Source organism: Gobio gobio (genome assembly GCF_949357685.1).
Source record: "Gobio gobio genome assembly, chromosome: 12".
In the NCBI taxonomy this organism is placed as follows: Eukaryota; Metazoa; Chordata; class Actinopteri; order Cypriniformes; family Gobionidae; genus Gobio; species Gobio gobio.
In genome coordinates, this window is record NC_137105.1 from 9,495,186 (window position 1) to 9,512,129 (window position 16,944).

Sequence of the window (16,944 nt, forward strand, 5' to 3'; positions counted from 1 at the left end):
TAGCCTATTTCTACAGTTTTTTTTCTCAATACAGTTAATTTAGAGTTAGTTTCATTTCTACAAATGGTGCAAACTCTGCAAGATTATAGATAAAAGATTCCCATTCCCCTGCCATTCTGTGATCGGCAGTGATCGGTAATCGGCAGATCATGATCTTGGTAATCGGTGATCGGCCCCAAAAATACTGATCGGAGCATCTCTACTTGAGGGTGATTCAATCATGGGCTAATTTTCATTTCTGGGTGACCTATCCCTTTAAGACAAATGACTACTTGCTACGTAATGTTTACTTGCAAATACATGTCACTTTGACACATAAATATGTGTGTTTAACCGTTATATGTATTAAATATGTGTCTTCCCAGTTCAGTTCTCGCACGCTTTATAAGCAGAGGCTTCATTTTTGCACTTTCTGCACTTAAACCACTTAAAATCACTTGTTTTTAATCTGTAATACTTAAAAACACATGCAAACGATAAGCTTTTGTGACTACATTGCACCGCAACGTCACGTGAGTATAACCGCCATAGAGACGATAGTCCACAATCTCTGCTGGTTGACACATTTCCACCGGTTAATCTTGTCTACCAGTATATCACCCACCCTTAACTGATTCTTACTGTCGGTTAACATGAGCATCCCTACTCACATAATGCGAATAACTGGCTGCAGGGTGCTTGAAACTACTGAAATTACAGATATTTCCTGTTCAATCGAATTATTTCCATTATTTATCATCGTGTCTATGTAGTTCATAATTTATACCTGAGTTGCCATGTGAACCGCTCCTCTATATTACCACAGCAGCTGTGTATTTGTATTGGTAAAAACTGTGTGTGCAGTGCACTGTGGACTCTTTTTAGGTTGGTACAAATGACTACATCTCTGTGAGCGACTTCCTGTTTATGAGATGTGCTGAGAGAGGAGGGGAGTGTGGGGTGATTGTTGAGGGACTGCTGAAGTGTTTCCTGTTTCTCCACTGCCAGTTGCCTACTGCTATCCAGAGTGACCAGCGTGCGATTTGTGTTTGTACAGTGGTGGGCGGGGCTATTTTACTAACCTCAGGAAATTAGCTTGCATTTTTGCTTTTCCTTCACAGGCCCATCATCACAGCATCCTTTATCACTTGATAGTCTGCGATAACTAAAACCGTCGTTTCCAAAACGTATAATTATGCTTCAAAAACCCTACCGTTCAAAAGTTTGGGCTCAGTAGGAATGTTTTTTTTGAACGGAATTAGTACTTTTATTCAGCAAGGATGCATTAAATTGATCATAAATAACAGTAAAAACATTTAGAATGCTGCGAAAGATTTATATTTCAAACAAATGCTGTTCTTTTAAACTTTCTATTCAACAAAGAATCCTGAAAAAATTTATCAGTTTCACAAAAATAGTAACTTTGATAATAAGAACTGTTTCTTTAGGATCAAATCAGCTTATTAGAATGATTTCTGAAGGATCATGTGACACTGAAGTCTGGACGAGCTACTGAAAAATGTAGTATTGCCACCAAAGATATAAATTACTTTTTAAAATATATTCAAATAGAACATTTAAACATTTCTGTTTTTACAGTGTTTATGATCGAATAGCAAGAGACTTCTACAAAAAATCTTACAGAGCCCAAACTTTTAAATGATATATGTATTTTTAACCTCAAATTGTACTCTGGAGAAATCTTCCAGGCCAAAAATAGCTTATTTTTGCAAGCTAATATCTCATTATATTATTTTAGATGTTTACCAGTGACTGATTCTTTGTTGGAACTAAAAACATGAATTGGGCTTGTCATCTCCCTGTCTGCGGTCTTTGAAGTCACAGCTCAGTATAGTTGTTAGCGAGGAGTTTATTATTGTGCACGTTCCATCAGCCAATCAAGTTTGTCATCATGTCATTTTCTGCGTCTCCAGAGTGATTAGTCACATGGCATTTACTGCTCAGGTGATTCATTCAAGTACTTCAGTTGCTCTGATGGAAGGAAAATTCCTTACGAATATTATTTTATAATTCATTGCACTAGTGTATTCAATTGACAGGCCTACATTTAATGCTCAACCTGATTATGCAAATCTGTTTGGCTTTTAAGTGAATAGAACAGTGCAGACAAAAACCTCTTCCTGTCACTTGAGAAGCTCTGAGATGAGATGTTTTCTGTGGTTTCCCATTCTACACTCTAAAAAAAAATGTTGCTACATAGCACTTAAAGTGGTTCTTGGCGCGTGATCAGGGAACCACTTTTGGTGCTATATAGCACCATATCTTTTAAAGGTTCTCTGCAGCACCTTTGTCAAATGGTGCTATGTAGAACCTATAAGAGGTGCCATTTCACATTTTATGTCTTCAACAAAAATGGTGCTAAACAGCACCAACAGTGGTTCTTTGGCTCTTAAAGAACCTTTTAAAGGAGCTTTACAGGTTCTTTGTATGGCAGTGGTGCTATACACTATTAAAAAAAAAAGGTTCTATATGGCCCCAAAAATGGTTCTTGGCTCGTAATCGTAGGGGAACCTTTTTTAGTGCTATATAGCACCAATTTTGGTGCTTCAGTGGTTCTTCAGCGGAAGAACCTCTAAAGAACTGCTGAAGAACCACTGAAGCACCAAAATTGGTGCTATATAGCACTAAAAAGGTTCCCCTATGATTACGAACCAAGAACCATTTTTGGTGCCAAATAGAACCTTTTTTTTTAGAGTGTGTAGCACCTTAACCACCCCAAAGAACCGCTGAAGAACCATACAGGGGCTTAACAGGTTCTGTATACGGTAGCGGTGCTATATAGCACCTCGGTCATAGAACCGATGAAGAACCGCTGAAGAACCACTGAAGCACCAAGATTTGGTGATATACAGCATCTAAAGTGGTTCCCCTATGATTACTAGCCAAAGACCCAGTTTTAGTACTATATAGTAGGGGTGTAACGGTACACGTATTCGTACCGTACCGAAACCATTTTGGTACAGGTGCACGTGTGTACCGAACTGTTCGAATGCAATCTTTAACAGTTCACAGTCGACTTGTTTTAAGCGCGGAACACACTTCAATCCCAGTTCCCACACGAACATATTAAGTATTCAGTGCATTTTATCACGAAATTCAAACGATAAATGCCGTTTTGACGCCGTTGTGACTGATCACTGTATAGGTGCGTCAGTTCAAGCTGCGGCACGGCACGCGAGTGAACGCGATCATCTCTTCCTAAAGAATAAACATTAATTAATATCTGATGGTATGTTGAGGATACATTACAACTTACTGAAACGTATCCTATGTCATGCAGTGTTTCAACCGTGGAAAGACGTCAAAATAGTGAGTGATTTCTTTCTTCATCTCTTGTTCTTTGATTAACATGACAGACAGAAGCAGTTTTATTAGGCTGCTATCACTTTAAGAGTTTGTGCACGGATCCAATATACTGTTACACAACATGCAATTTCTCTCAACTATTTACATTCCCAAACTGACTATATTTATTTGAATACTCCGCAATACAGGCATTTGGCATAATTTTGTTTGCATTTGACTGTTTGAGTGCAATTCATAGTTTTCAGTCACGTGAGTGTTGCGCTCCGCAAAACCGCCATAGAACTCCATAGAACTGCAGCACAAGCCTGTCAAATTTCAATCTTAAAACTAAAATATGTGAACAAGATGCACGTTTTAGGCACTTATGATCCATATACAGCACCTGCTGCAGTATTTCAATCACTAAAAACAGCGGGACGTTTTTAAAACGCTTAACGTGAAAAACACTATAGGGTGAGTTGCACTAATAACGATTCAATTAAGCAAAGTTTAACGCTAATCTAGGATTTGCTGATATGGGTTTTATTTTAAATCGAGTTGTTTGACTACTTCTTTTTAAACACCTATAAATTACGCAGTAAAACCGTTAGAATTATAGAGCTGATCAAACAGCAGACGGAGGGTGAAGTGACGACTGGCTAAAGAATCCTTATTAGTGCAACCGAGCCTTAAAGTGCCTTAATGTACTAAAAAAGTGATTTATTAAAAGATCAAATTCAGTTTACACCTTTTTCATGATGCATACTATATAGAGGCGAGTAGATGAGCCAAGAATATGAACGAAACGCGTTTTCTTTATAATGGTTTTCGATGGGAAAAATACACTGAACGAGAAACCTCATGTTGCATTAATATTCTGTGTTCATCTGCTTTCCTGTACAAAGTATGCTACACCAATAAGGTGTATATTGAATTTGGTGTTTTAATATCACTGTCTTACTGCATTAATACTGACTACAAACCTGGTAAAAATGACTGGCGGGCAATGGAGGAAAGCCTTGTTTTGCCCTCCAGGTGGGCGTTCCTAAGCGTGTGACGTCACGTAAAAACTATAAATAAGCCACGAAAAATAAGTCAGTTTGGTACTTGCAAGCTTGAGAGGCGTCTTTATGAGAGCGCCACTGATATAGATCAGTGGTGCAAGCGCTTCTGGTGTGAGTGTGAAACCTGCGGGAATTAGTAAAATTAAGCGCAATACAAGCACGATTTAACCAGAGCGAATGAGACGAGTGAGTGCGAGGCGGGTGTGTGTCAATTGAACGTCGGAGAGAAGAGATAATAAGAGCGCGCAGCTGGTATCGGTACTGCAGAAAAGCAGTATTGGAACGGTTTCAGATATTTCAGTATTGATGCATATCAATATTTTTTAAAACAAATATACAAGAAAATATTATTTCAGTCTTTCTTAAAGTTGTTAATAAAACAAAGATTAGCAGACTACATTTGACAAGAAAATGCCATATTAGGCTTTATACTTCAAAATGAAATGCTTAATTCAATGTGTTACTTGCAGTTTCTTTATTTATTAGTTATAATTTTCTATCAAAAGCAGTGAAAACACTTTCAAAGTGAATCCTGCACCAAATTCTTTCAGTGTACTGAGTAAAATCAATTGGATCATGAGAAGTGAGCCTGACCTGAGTGAGTTAAGTCTTTTGGTTATGGTTACATTTTGGTTACTCCTGAGATTCCCAGAGAGCATCAACCAATGATCAAAAAGTAATTTGCCCTTAACATACTACCAACCTGACTCATTCTGCCTCCTCATGACTGTGTCTGATGACTTGACAACGTTCATGCAACCTTATTTTCCCAGGCGTAGAACTAAGGGTCTTCAACGATTGCAAAGAGGAGCGTCATCACTTTGTGAAACTCTTGTGAATTATTCAGCAGTGCTGTTGTTTTTTTCCCACAGAACACCATTGAGAGTATTCATTGTGAAACACAGGAAGTAGCTGCTACCTCAGGGCATGTGAACCACATTTTAGAAAGATGTGCATATGGACCAAAGTGCATGCTGCAGTTGTCCTTTAATGCCACAATAATGAACATGTGCAGGGCAACGCACATGCATGGGAGCACTTATCAAAAATACTGTGCTGACTGCGTGTAGTTACAGACAAGATTGCATCCATTTACAAAAGTGCATGCATGTTTGGTAGTGAAAGCTTTTCTCGGCAGTCAGTCTCGCTGCTACTCCACACCTACACACCCAGCATCAAGCACTTGATGTTGAAGAGCATGGCATCTACACCATGTGTTATTTACAGGAGAATATTCAGTCCACCTAGAAATTGATAAAGTTGATGGTTAGATTGTCACCATCTCATTCCAAACCTACTGGTCATTTCCCCCCCATGTGATTTACAATGGGGACTAAAGCTTTCATGTTTCAAAAATGATGCATCATAGAAATCTGTAGATTCTGAAGTCATATGATGTGAGGAACCGATGAAAATTTAAGTTATGTTGTAAACAAAGCATTCTGCGGTCATACTTTAGATTGGGGTCCAATTCTCACTATTAACTATAGTTTTTGCCTCAATAAAATCTTAATTACTGCTTATTACAGGGTTCCCTTGGGTCCTTGAAATCCTTGAAAGTTTGTGAATCTGAAGAAAAAAAAATTAAAGGTCATGGAAAGTTTTTGAAAATAAACATACATAGATACAGGTCCTTGAAAGTGCTTGAATTTAGAAGTTTTCTGGAAAAAATCCATATTATTCCCTCCGGTCCGCTAATGTGTTATTTCGCAAACACTTCCTGGCAGAGGCGGACAGTACTTAAGTATTTTTACTTTCCATGTAATTTTATTTTTCAAGTATATGTACTTTATCAGTGTTCTTCTTTGGAGAACTTTTACTTCTCAGCCTTCCAAAACACTTTTTACTGCACTATGTTTCATATTGAATATCATTTAATACTTAATTACATAAAAAAATGTAGTATTGTATACTTTTACTCAAGTAAAAGTAATTAAAATTGTACTTGAGTACAAGTAAGAAAGTACTATTTTTTTATGTAATTAAGTATTCAAGGTAAAAAAACAACAACTTTTTTTTATGAAATGTAGTGCAGTAAAAAGTATGACATCATAAATTATGCTTTGGAATGTAATGAAATAAAAAGAAAAACACTGATAAAATATATACTTGAAAAATGTACTGGAGTAGAAAGTAAAAATGCTTAAGTACTGTCCGCCTCTGCTTCCTGGCCTATGCATATGGCTTGCTTGATTTACATTAGTTACACGCATTTATGCATTACGTTAAGAGTTTTTTGAGGTACTTTGTGCTGTACGTTGCCATGCCGTTCACACCCGCACAAAATAATTACGATGGTACCTCAACGTTTTCAGTGCTTACACCGAACCTAAGTATGTTCAGTCTATATATCAATGTATATTGTGTTCAATAAACATAAAACATTTGTGATAGTCTTTTGCCCAAATATTTTATTTAATGTAATGTTGAATTGCTTTGCTTGTTAAGATAATGTAAACCCATAAGTAAAAATTGAAGTAATTATTCATTGGAAACAAAATATTATTCTAGTCTGTTCCATTTGATACTAAACATACACTTTAGTTATTATTTTATTTTTATTAAGTTTTATTATTTTCATAAGTTGAAATTTAAGTCCTTATTCATTGAAAAAAATGTTATCTTCTAGTCTGATATGATTGATACTACACATACGCTAAATTTGATTTATTTATTTATTTATTTATTTAACAATTGTTATTGGTTTATTACATTTTACTATATTTAAGTAGATCATAACATATACTAGCATTAATTTGTAATTGTTTAAGTTCTTTTTTTGTGAGACTGTATTTTGAACTAATTCAGTCGCATGATCCAAACTTTTTTTATCACTTTTTAGGATTTCAAAAAATAATGCAATGAATAATTGAAATGATCAGTTCATTTTTACTTTATGTAATGATTCTTATTTCATATTTTTCTCCTAACCACCTAAATGCGTCAGTGATGAGTGTTTGTTTTACACTCCCAGCAATGTGCTGTGTTGACATCTAAACAGGAAGCTCTGGGTGGCCGTCCACAGTTTGTCATTCCCATCGCCGATACTACTGATGACTCATCACTTACAATCCGCAGATGATGTTAAACAGCTGATGTTCCACCTCCGAGCAGCTTTGTTCTAGACGCCATGCCCATCTACGTCTGGATGGCTTCCGCTCATTAGTGGAGACCTCGCTCTCTTTAATTAGCGTTCAGTAATTTGTGGCTGCGGGCTGAAACTACTGCTGTGCGGTCTTTTCTACAACATGTGCTCCCAGCATCTCGCTTTCTGCAAGTCATAAGGAAAAGCCCCAGACCGTGATCTTGGTAATCTGTTGTGCCAGTTTAAACACCATCAGCGTGTTATCAGGGCCGATTATCATGGAACCAGCGGGTGGTGTTTTGTAGTTGAGTAGTTTTCAGCTGTTGCTGCCTGTGCTTGTTTTTATGCTTTGGGTGTTTCCTACGAAATTTTGCATATAAATATACAATACAATTTACATAATATAAAAACAGTATTATTTTTGTGTGCCGTTTTTTTTGCTACTTTAATGTGTTTTAAAGATTTAGTTGTTTTTATTTTTTTTATGTAATTAAATATTTCAATATTGTCATATGAACAACCAGTCTTAATCAGTCTTAACCAGTATTAATTCTGTTCACACATCTTAAATAGAATTCAAGAAAGAATTCTTGTTTTATTTTGAGTCAGAAAAAATGTATTATGTATTAAGTGAAATGTATAGTCCAATTCAAAGATAAACTGATGAGTTAGGGAATCTTTACGAATCATTTGTCAAAGGAATAGTTCACCCAACATTTTAAAAATATTCTATAATTTATTCACCCTCAAACCGTCCTAGGTGTGTATGACTTTCTTCTGTCAGCCAAACAAACTTTCTAATAACATTGAATAGAACTCCAAAAAGCTCATCCATCCATTATAAAAGTAATCCATATGGCTCCAGTGGGTCAATAAAGGCCTTCTGAAGCAAAGTTTATGGAAGAAAATTATCCACATTTAAAACTTTATAAACTATAATCACTGGCTTCCGGCAACGGCCGTACGTGCGTTCACGAGAGAGACGAGTTCCGGCGGAAGAGTGACCTCTGACCTGACGTATGAGGTAGGACGTTGCTCCTCCTCTCGTATATCAAAATCATCTGTAATTTTTCCTTGAAAACTTCTTGTTTTAGACTTCTAATTCGTGACTGGCATTTGGTTTTGGTCTTTGTTTGGTCTATCGCTTCCGCGCTTGTCAATTTTCACCAAATGCCGAATTTACACTGCATGATTTTAGCCCCGATTTTCACTTGACGACAGGTTTTGCGAAACCGCCGACAAATCAAGTGCTCAAAATGGCAAATTCATGTGAGTGACAATCACGCAGTGTGATTTATCAAAGACGCAATCCAAGAGAATTGCCAATGAGTTGCAGACGCCTATGAAATATTTGGCATACTAAATATCTGAACTTGTCTGTCTGCGATTCTAAATCCTGCTGTGTGAAATGTGTTCTGACTGAAAATTTCATCGGCGATGACCTACAGCCAATGAGAGAGATGCAGGATAGTTCAGGGAGGAAATATAGACCAGAATATCTGTATTTGAATTGATAAATTTACAATTATAACAAACAGAAGCAAATATAGGATATTTAATATAACTCCAGTTGCATTCGGCTGAAAGAGGAAAGTCATATACACCTAGGATGGCTTGAGGGTGAGTCAATTATTGGATAATATCAATTTTTTGAGAGAACTATTCCTTTAATTCAGCAAAGGGTTAATCAAACTGAATCAAACCATAACTCATAAGTGTTTGAGTCTTTTTGGCTGATTTGTTCATTCAGTAATGGATTCAGGGAGTTCGTTCAGTGATGGTTTTCTCAGACTGATTAAAACAGAAACTGATACGTTTGTGAGTCTTTTCGACTGATTCCCGACCACTCTGATAATTTAGTGAAAGAGTCATACTGACTCAAACTGAAAAGTTCTGGAGATTTAGCATTTTGGCAGATTTGTGCAGTTAATTCAGGGGAGGGTTTTCAAATGATAACTCATAAGTTTGTAACTTTGGACAATTCATTACTGCTCTAATGGATATGGGGAAAGTATTCGTCAGGCTGATTCAAACCAATAACTCGTGAATCTTTTGGCTGATTCATATCAAGAACCGGCACATGAATTGTATCACACTAATTTTTCTGTATGGCTGTTTTGAGAGCAGCCATCAAATGTTATAGATGTGTTATATTGCCTTTTATTTATTTTTTGTCTCATCACATTCACTGCATATTTGGGTAAAATCTGATTTCTTTTGCTGTGGTGATGTAGATTCAGCAGGCTGTACGAACAGATTGTGAACCACTTTTCATGCTTAAAGTCACAGGCTGTGCATACAGCTAAATTTAGTCTTTTACGCTCTGACCTGTTGAAATGAGATGCCATCATTGAGATCTGCCGCGCTCGGAGCGGCTACTGTACTACAGGGTTAGGGTTCAACGGCCACAAACGTCCACTTTGATGTCAGCTCAGGTTATTCTAGAGTGCCAGATTGTGTCCACATGTTCTGATGTATGAGAAAGCATGTGAAAAGTGTTTGTACTAGTGCTTTAGTATAGATTGCTGGGTTTAGAACATTGCTGGCTGACTAAGAGCCTAATTAGCCCTGCACTCGGAAGCGTGCATTGATTCTTTGTAGTTTATTTTTGTGCAGTGACTACTGACTATTGAACTCTGTGAAATGGACACAAAACATTTTGTACCTATGATCGCTCTTTCTCATGCTTTCAGTTTTTTTGTATGTGACTGCACGCATCAGAGTGTCGTGCGTACTGGACTCTTGAAAATAATTGATGCGTGTTTTGTGGGTGAAAGAGTCAGGAGACTGGACTGGAGTGAACAGATATGTGGTGATAGCATAAAGAGAGAAAGATAGAGCAGGAATAGAAATAGAATTCTCAGTCAATTCTGAATGGTGCACAAGCTTTGTAGATCAATGGTTCAAACAGGGAGCCTCAACAAACTCCCAATGGGGCTTTATGAGGACTTATGATAGTTCACCCAAAAATGAAAACTGTCATCATTTTCTCACCCTCAAGTTGTTCCATTTCTTTCTTCTGTTGAACACAAAAGAAGATATGTTAAAGAATGTTGGTAACCAGACAGTTGACGGCACCCACTGACTTGCATAGTATTTTTTTCATACTATGAGAGTCAATCGGGTCCATGAAACAACTTGAGGGTGAGTAACCATTTTTAGGTGAACTGTCTCTTTAAAATGAGACAAAACAAGAAATAAAATGTTAAAACAACTAAAAATCAAGATATTACTTTTTATAACAAAAAAATACATCTTTTTAGTTATGCCAATCTCTAAAATATTTTATTGGGTAAAAATTGTGAGTGGGGGGGGGGTTGTAGGGGGGCTTCAAATATGGTTGTGGACAATGGGTATGGAAAATGAAGAATATAAAACAGTAAAATTGTGAAATGTCACATGATCCTTCAGAAATCATTCTAATATGCAGATTTGATTCACAAGAAACATTGTTTTAATCAATGTAGGAAACAGGTTTTCAAAATGATCTTAAGAATAGAACGTGCAAAAGAACATCATTTATTTGAAATAGAAAAAATGTGTGTTATTATAAAAATATTTTCACTTTTGATAATTTTAGTGCATTTTCCAAAAAATCTTACAGACCCCCAAACTTTTGAAAATTAGAATACATCACCCTAGAATTGTGACAGTGAGTTTTGCACACCACTTATGTTTTCTTCTGTAAATGTAAAAAAAAAAATCTAGCTCATCCTCTAATTGTTCTTTTTCTGCCTCCTTTTGCAGCTCTTCAGGGAAGTAAGAATAATGAAGATTCTAAATCATCCAAATATTGGTAAGTTGTCCTAGAGTAATCTGTTTTTAGAAGCTCTCTCACTCTTTCTCTCTCTGTGGAGATGTTTGGGAATGTGGCACACAAAGCAGACTGTAGTGGAGGCCTCTCTAATCCCCTGTGCAGGAACTCCCTCTGCTTTTCCCAGAGCCGCCACACCGCTCCTATTCAGACGGCTGACCGGCTCCTCCCGGCAGCACAAAAGCACTCCTGTATGCCTCTGTGTGTCCCATTGTTGAGCATCTATCATCTGACGGCCTGCACATGCCCCCCCGTCTCATGATGTCATCTCTGTGTGGCCCCTCTCTCGCCCCAATACCTTTATCAGCCCTCAGCGACCCCCATCTGCCATTCCCGGACATGAGCAGGTGTTTGTGTTCATGAGAGACCCTTGTTTCCTATTATAATATGTGTAGTTGTAGTTCTGAATGCTGACTGGTCAGCGATGACGTGAAACTTAAGTATAAGGGACTGACTCTTATAGCACCAACTGTTGGGTGCTGTTGGGTGCAATACTTTTATTCAGCAAGGATGATTTAAATTGATTAAAAAGTCACTTTTACATTTGACAGGACAATTAATTTTCAAATAAATTCTTTTTTTTTTTTTTTACTTTCTATTCAAAAAAGATTCTTGAATCAATCATGGTTTCCACAAAATATTAAGCAGCACATTATATTAGAATGATTTCTGAAGGATCATGTAAACTGGAGAAATTATGCTGAAAATTCAGCTTAGATCACAGGTTTTATAACAGGTTTAATATTTAATTATGATATCATTAAATATTGATGAAATAATTGCTTTTGTGAGCATAAGAGACTTTGAATGATAGCGCGATATTGTAAAGACAACATGTAAATTATATGTGAAGTGGCTTTTCTTTTGCCACTATATTTTATACAAATTAAAATATCTAAAAATATTTACTTTTATTACATTAATTGCATAACTTTTCTTTACTTAGAATTAGAAATAATTTTGTCGCAGGACTATATGCAGATCAGAATCTTGGCTGACAATAGAATAATTCTTGCACCCGATTTGAAAACCTCTGTTCTAGAGCGGGAATTTGCTTAATTATAAAACGCTGACCACCTAATATACAGTAGATATACATTTAAGTTCAGTCTGTGACCATTTAATTGTTTGTTGATCAGATGTCTTTGCACTTTGTAAATTTGCAGTTCAGAGTTCATCCAAATTATTTGTTATTGCATTGGATGACAAATATACTTTGCATTTACAGTTTTCCTTGTTTGCATGTGCTTGAAAGGAAATTATAAAACTATTGGAATTTAAATTATTGGATTATAAAACCAATGAGAGGTTTGCAGGAACTCTTTTTTTCTCTGTGACGGCACTGCCCCCCACTGTCGTTTTGATTTTTTTTTATTATAATACAAATAATTTAGTTCAGTTAGAGAACAGACACTACAGTTAAAAACTGAATGTCTCTGCTCAATAGCCTGACAAGCCAGACCCACATCAAGATGTTGGGTCTGGGAACACACCATTGGCAGGGCTCAATCCGAGTGGCGGGATAAACGGTTGTCTTTCATATTCCCTCTGCACACAATAGGATAGCGCTACAACCAACCAGAGCAACGAAGAAGGTGAAGCGGAGCTAGTTGATAGATTAAACTTTAGCCGTATCCGGTCGGCAAAACTCCAAACACATCTTCCTTTCTTAAGAATGACTTCAGTGCCGTTCTTTGTTCTTTTCTCAAAGAAAAGCTTAACTCCAAGTCTTCCAGTGTCACGGCCAAAGCCGATTCGAAAGGCCGCTGTTCACCAGCTGCTTTGTTTTCAATTAGCAACCGCCGCAACTCTGCCGTCATTAAGTTAAGCCCGCCCACCGACTCTATACACGATGTGATTGGCTTGACTAGAGTTTGGTTTTTCCAGCTCGCTAGCCAACGGAGAGTTGCTAGACGCCCTGGCTGCAAATTAGACGTCTAGATTTCTAGGCAATCTGCTCAATTCAGCGTGAGCCAAACGAGAGTCGCAGCACAGGCGCGCTAACTGACACGACAATGGCGGGGTTTGGTTTCAAAGTCAAATGTTATAGTGCCAATTTGGCAATATTTTGGATTTAAACATAATGCTAATAGGGAACCTGCTAAAAAGACTCCTGGGATTGTTCCAGTACAAATAGATTCTTTCAACCACTTCACTGAAACGAACATCCAAACGAACTGATCTGCTAAAATGAATCCGATTCCCAGCGCGATTGTTTTTGGTATGTCTGTACTGTGTAATGCACAGTAATGTTGCGTTATGCGTGTCTGTTCCATTGGTACATTATGCATGTTTCACATACAGTATGAATGGCTGAGCCAGTGAAAGTGTTTGATGCATCGTCGTGAAGATAACGTGTTACCAGCGAGTAGGAGGGAAGGTAATTGTTAACTCCCAGCTACGGCCCACACACTTCCTAACCTTTCTCCTTCATTCAGATTTTACCTCTGCCAGCCTCCTCACGTAACCTCTGTCTCTCAAAGACAGCCTTTCTCCTCACTAGCCCCTCTTTCATCTGCAGTCATTATTTCACTGAATGTAGAGCATCTTTCCGGGAATTGGGGAATGCAGCGGTCGTCATGACAACGCTTCCACATGCGATGCCCTTTGCAATTATCAGCACGGACTGTGGCGGCACATGCTCGGGCATCGTCTCATCCTGCCTGTCGAGAGTGCGCCGTCTGGTCACACGTTATCACTGCCCCAGAGATGACCTACTTTTTTCCTATTCTCGTAAATGAGGGAAAAAGGTGGAGTGGATTGCCAGAAGAGGATGTGGGTGGTGTCGATGTGGCTCTGGTTGTGTCAAACGCGGAGCCTGGCACAATCAGGGCAGAGCTAAATGAAAGTACTCGCCCTTGTGTTGTTCCCAACCTGCATGATGTTATTTTTGGTCAGTTGGAAAATTTCTGTAGACATATTTGAAGAATCGTTATGCAGTTCTTGTAATCTATCAATCATGTCTGTCAAGCGCCAAAAGAAAAACTCCCATAAAAGTTGACCATACCTCTTATATATCAAGTCTTCAGAAGCTATTCGATAGCTTTTGTAAGAAAAAGTTTACTCACTTATATTTACTGATGTGCTTAACTTTTTCAGCAGCCTGGTATTTTTCCATTCATTTTCCCATTGGGATTCCTGAAAAATCTTTATTAAAGAATTATTAGTCATGAACCAAGCCAACCAGCCACGAAGTGAATTACATTAATACAAACTTTGATATGACGCAAAAAATATTTGGCAATCCATTCATTCTCCATTTCACACAGTGGGATGCTGTGTCTCTCTTCCCTCCCCTGAGCCCACTGACTTTTAACAGACCTACTAATGTGAGCGGTGGGTGTGATGGGCAGAATGAATGGGTGTAAAACGTGAATTCACCTAAACAATATAATCCAGATCATGGTATAATCAAACATGTCTTGTGGAGCGCTCTTGGAATATGCATTTATTTGTCATTTTAACAGTTTGGAAACAGAGCGTAAAAGCAGACTTCAAAGATTTTTTTTATCCTGTTGCGCCCTCTATAGGCCATGATCACCGACTAGCAGACGTCAAGCTTAAAGCATCATGGCAGAGCATTAAAATTGACTTGTCTGTGCAACATATATATACAAAATGTGACATTATTACAAAATGTGACATTAAAAAGTGTAAAAGTCACTCGTTTTTATAAAGTAGCACTGTCCAACAGCAGGTAAAGTTAGGGCGGGACGCCGTGTCTCTCTTGCCTCCCCTGACTTTTAACAGACCCACTAAAGTGAGTGGTGGGTTTGATGGGGAGTAATCATAGACTGTAAAAAAATATGGACGTAGTGTACGTGACGTCACCCCTAGGATTCGGAAGAGAAGTTTTGAAGCGTAAAGTCGGCCGTTGCCATCTTGGCGTCACTCCCGGATAACTGAAAATGGTCAAAGAGGCGGGACGTGGCTGGCGTGATGAATAACAGACAGTAGACAAGCGGCAATCCACCTGTCACTCAAAGTGGCCACGCCCTTAATTATGCAGAACTTTAAGGATTTATTTAATGTAAATGAATGAATTATAAAAAATTCACCCCCTCACAGTTGTCATGAAGGGCAAAATTAGCCGTATAGACCAAAACCACAATTTGTACCAGGCTGTTTTTTTCTGCTGTAAAGTTGGGCATTTTAACATGGGGCTCAATGAGATTCTACTCCCTTCTGGAGCCTGTCCCTAGTGGCCAGTCGATGAATTGCAGTTTAAGTCACTTCCGTATTGGCTTCAAGAGAAACTGGGGGAGGTTGCCGCTTGGGAGTAATTGAGAATGAATGGGTTAAAGTCACGTGACAGGAGGCAATGATTGGATATGATTGGTTCATGCAATAAATCCCGCCTCTTGTTTTTGGGGGGCATTTTCAAATCTCCCTGAATGAAGGCAATGATGATGTTATTGGGAAGACTAATTAAAAAGTAAGTAAATAACTCCACTTAGCCACTTTGGCCGCATTTACACTGCAGGTCTTGATGCACAATTCTGATTTGGTGACTATATCCGATTTTTTTTGACAACCTGCTTACATCATCTTTTAAAAGCTAAAAAGATGCTATTTACTGGCGAAACAGCCCAAGACGTTCTGACCTGGAAAAGGAAGTAAAACGGTGCGAAATGCGATGGACGCAATGGATGCAGACAAAATGAATATTTAAAGGTCCCATGGCATGGCATTTTTCTATTATTTTATAATGTTTCCTGAGGTGTACTTATATTGTTCGTATGATTTTTACATCATAAAATGTCATAATGTAGAAATAAAAGCATTTTTTCTATACTGATGTTTGCCCTCTGGCTGAATGCCCTGTTTCAAGAGGCGTGTCTACTGTGAGACTTCAGTAAAAACGCCCACTGTTGTGATTGGCTGACATCTTTGCATTTGAAATGAGCGGAGGGGGCGTGGTTTAACGAGGTCTACGACGCACGACCTGCTGCCAGAGAGACGGATGGACCTGCTGAGTTCACTTCTCATCAGTTCTGTCAGTCTCAGTTCAGTGAACTGTTGTAGTTACTAGGATATACTTCAGGTTATTAGTTTATTTCTAGCCGGAGGGACTGTCACTCATGTCAGAAAGTTAGTAACTTTAGTAAATTATGGATCAGCGCTGACTGGAGACGCGAACCGTTTAGAATGATTCAGTCCGATTTAGTGAACTGATTCGGTTCACTAAAAAGAACCGGTTCAAAAGAATGATTAGTTTGCGAACTGGACATCACTAATGTACCAAAGACGGAGCGATTGCTAACAAAGATATTTATAGTAACTACCAGTGATGCGCGGGTTGATCCAAAATGAGCGGGTGCCCGCGGCCACCCGCGGTTACCCGCGGTTACGAGTCATCCAAAAATATTTTTAATGATATTCGGGTCACGGTCGGTCGGATCGTCAATAAATCCTTATTTACCTTTTGAATGTTGAGCGTTATTAACTTTTGAATAAATGCTGACGCGGGACAAAATGCCCGATTTCCCAAAACCTTGAACTGAGCAATGCCATTGTACCATTTTAATAGGCTACTTTTAAACGCATTTAAAGTCAGTTTTATGTATTTTCTGAGAGGGGGCGGGATTTTTGTTGGGAAAGTCGGGGGAGAGACGCACACTTCGATTAGACTGGATAAACACATGCAGCATCTTAATTGTTAAGAAAATTAAACGAAATAAATGAATAAATCAAGC

General features: G+C 38.1%; 1 protein-coding gene across 10 annotated transcripts in view; it reads left to right on the forward strand.

The window, feature by feature from the left end:
• Positions 1-16,944, forward strand: part of mark3b (MAP/microtubule affinity-regulating kinase 3b) — a gene marked incomplete at its 5' end in the record, with an annotated part of 94,306 nt that overhangs the window by 37,474 nt on the left and 39,888 nt on the right. For all 10 annotated transcript variants that reach the window (XR_013817603.1, XR_013817604.1, XM_079830723.1 and 7 more), the window contains one exon: positions 11,182-11,230. Coding sequence is in view for 8 of the 10 variants with exons in the window: in XM_079830723.1 (XP_079686849.1) it covers positions 11,182-11,230 (49 nt within the window). The remainder of the gene's footprint in view (positions 1-11,181; positions 11,231-16,944) is intronic.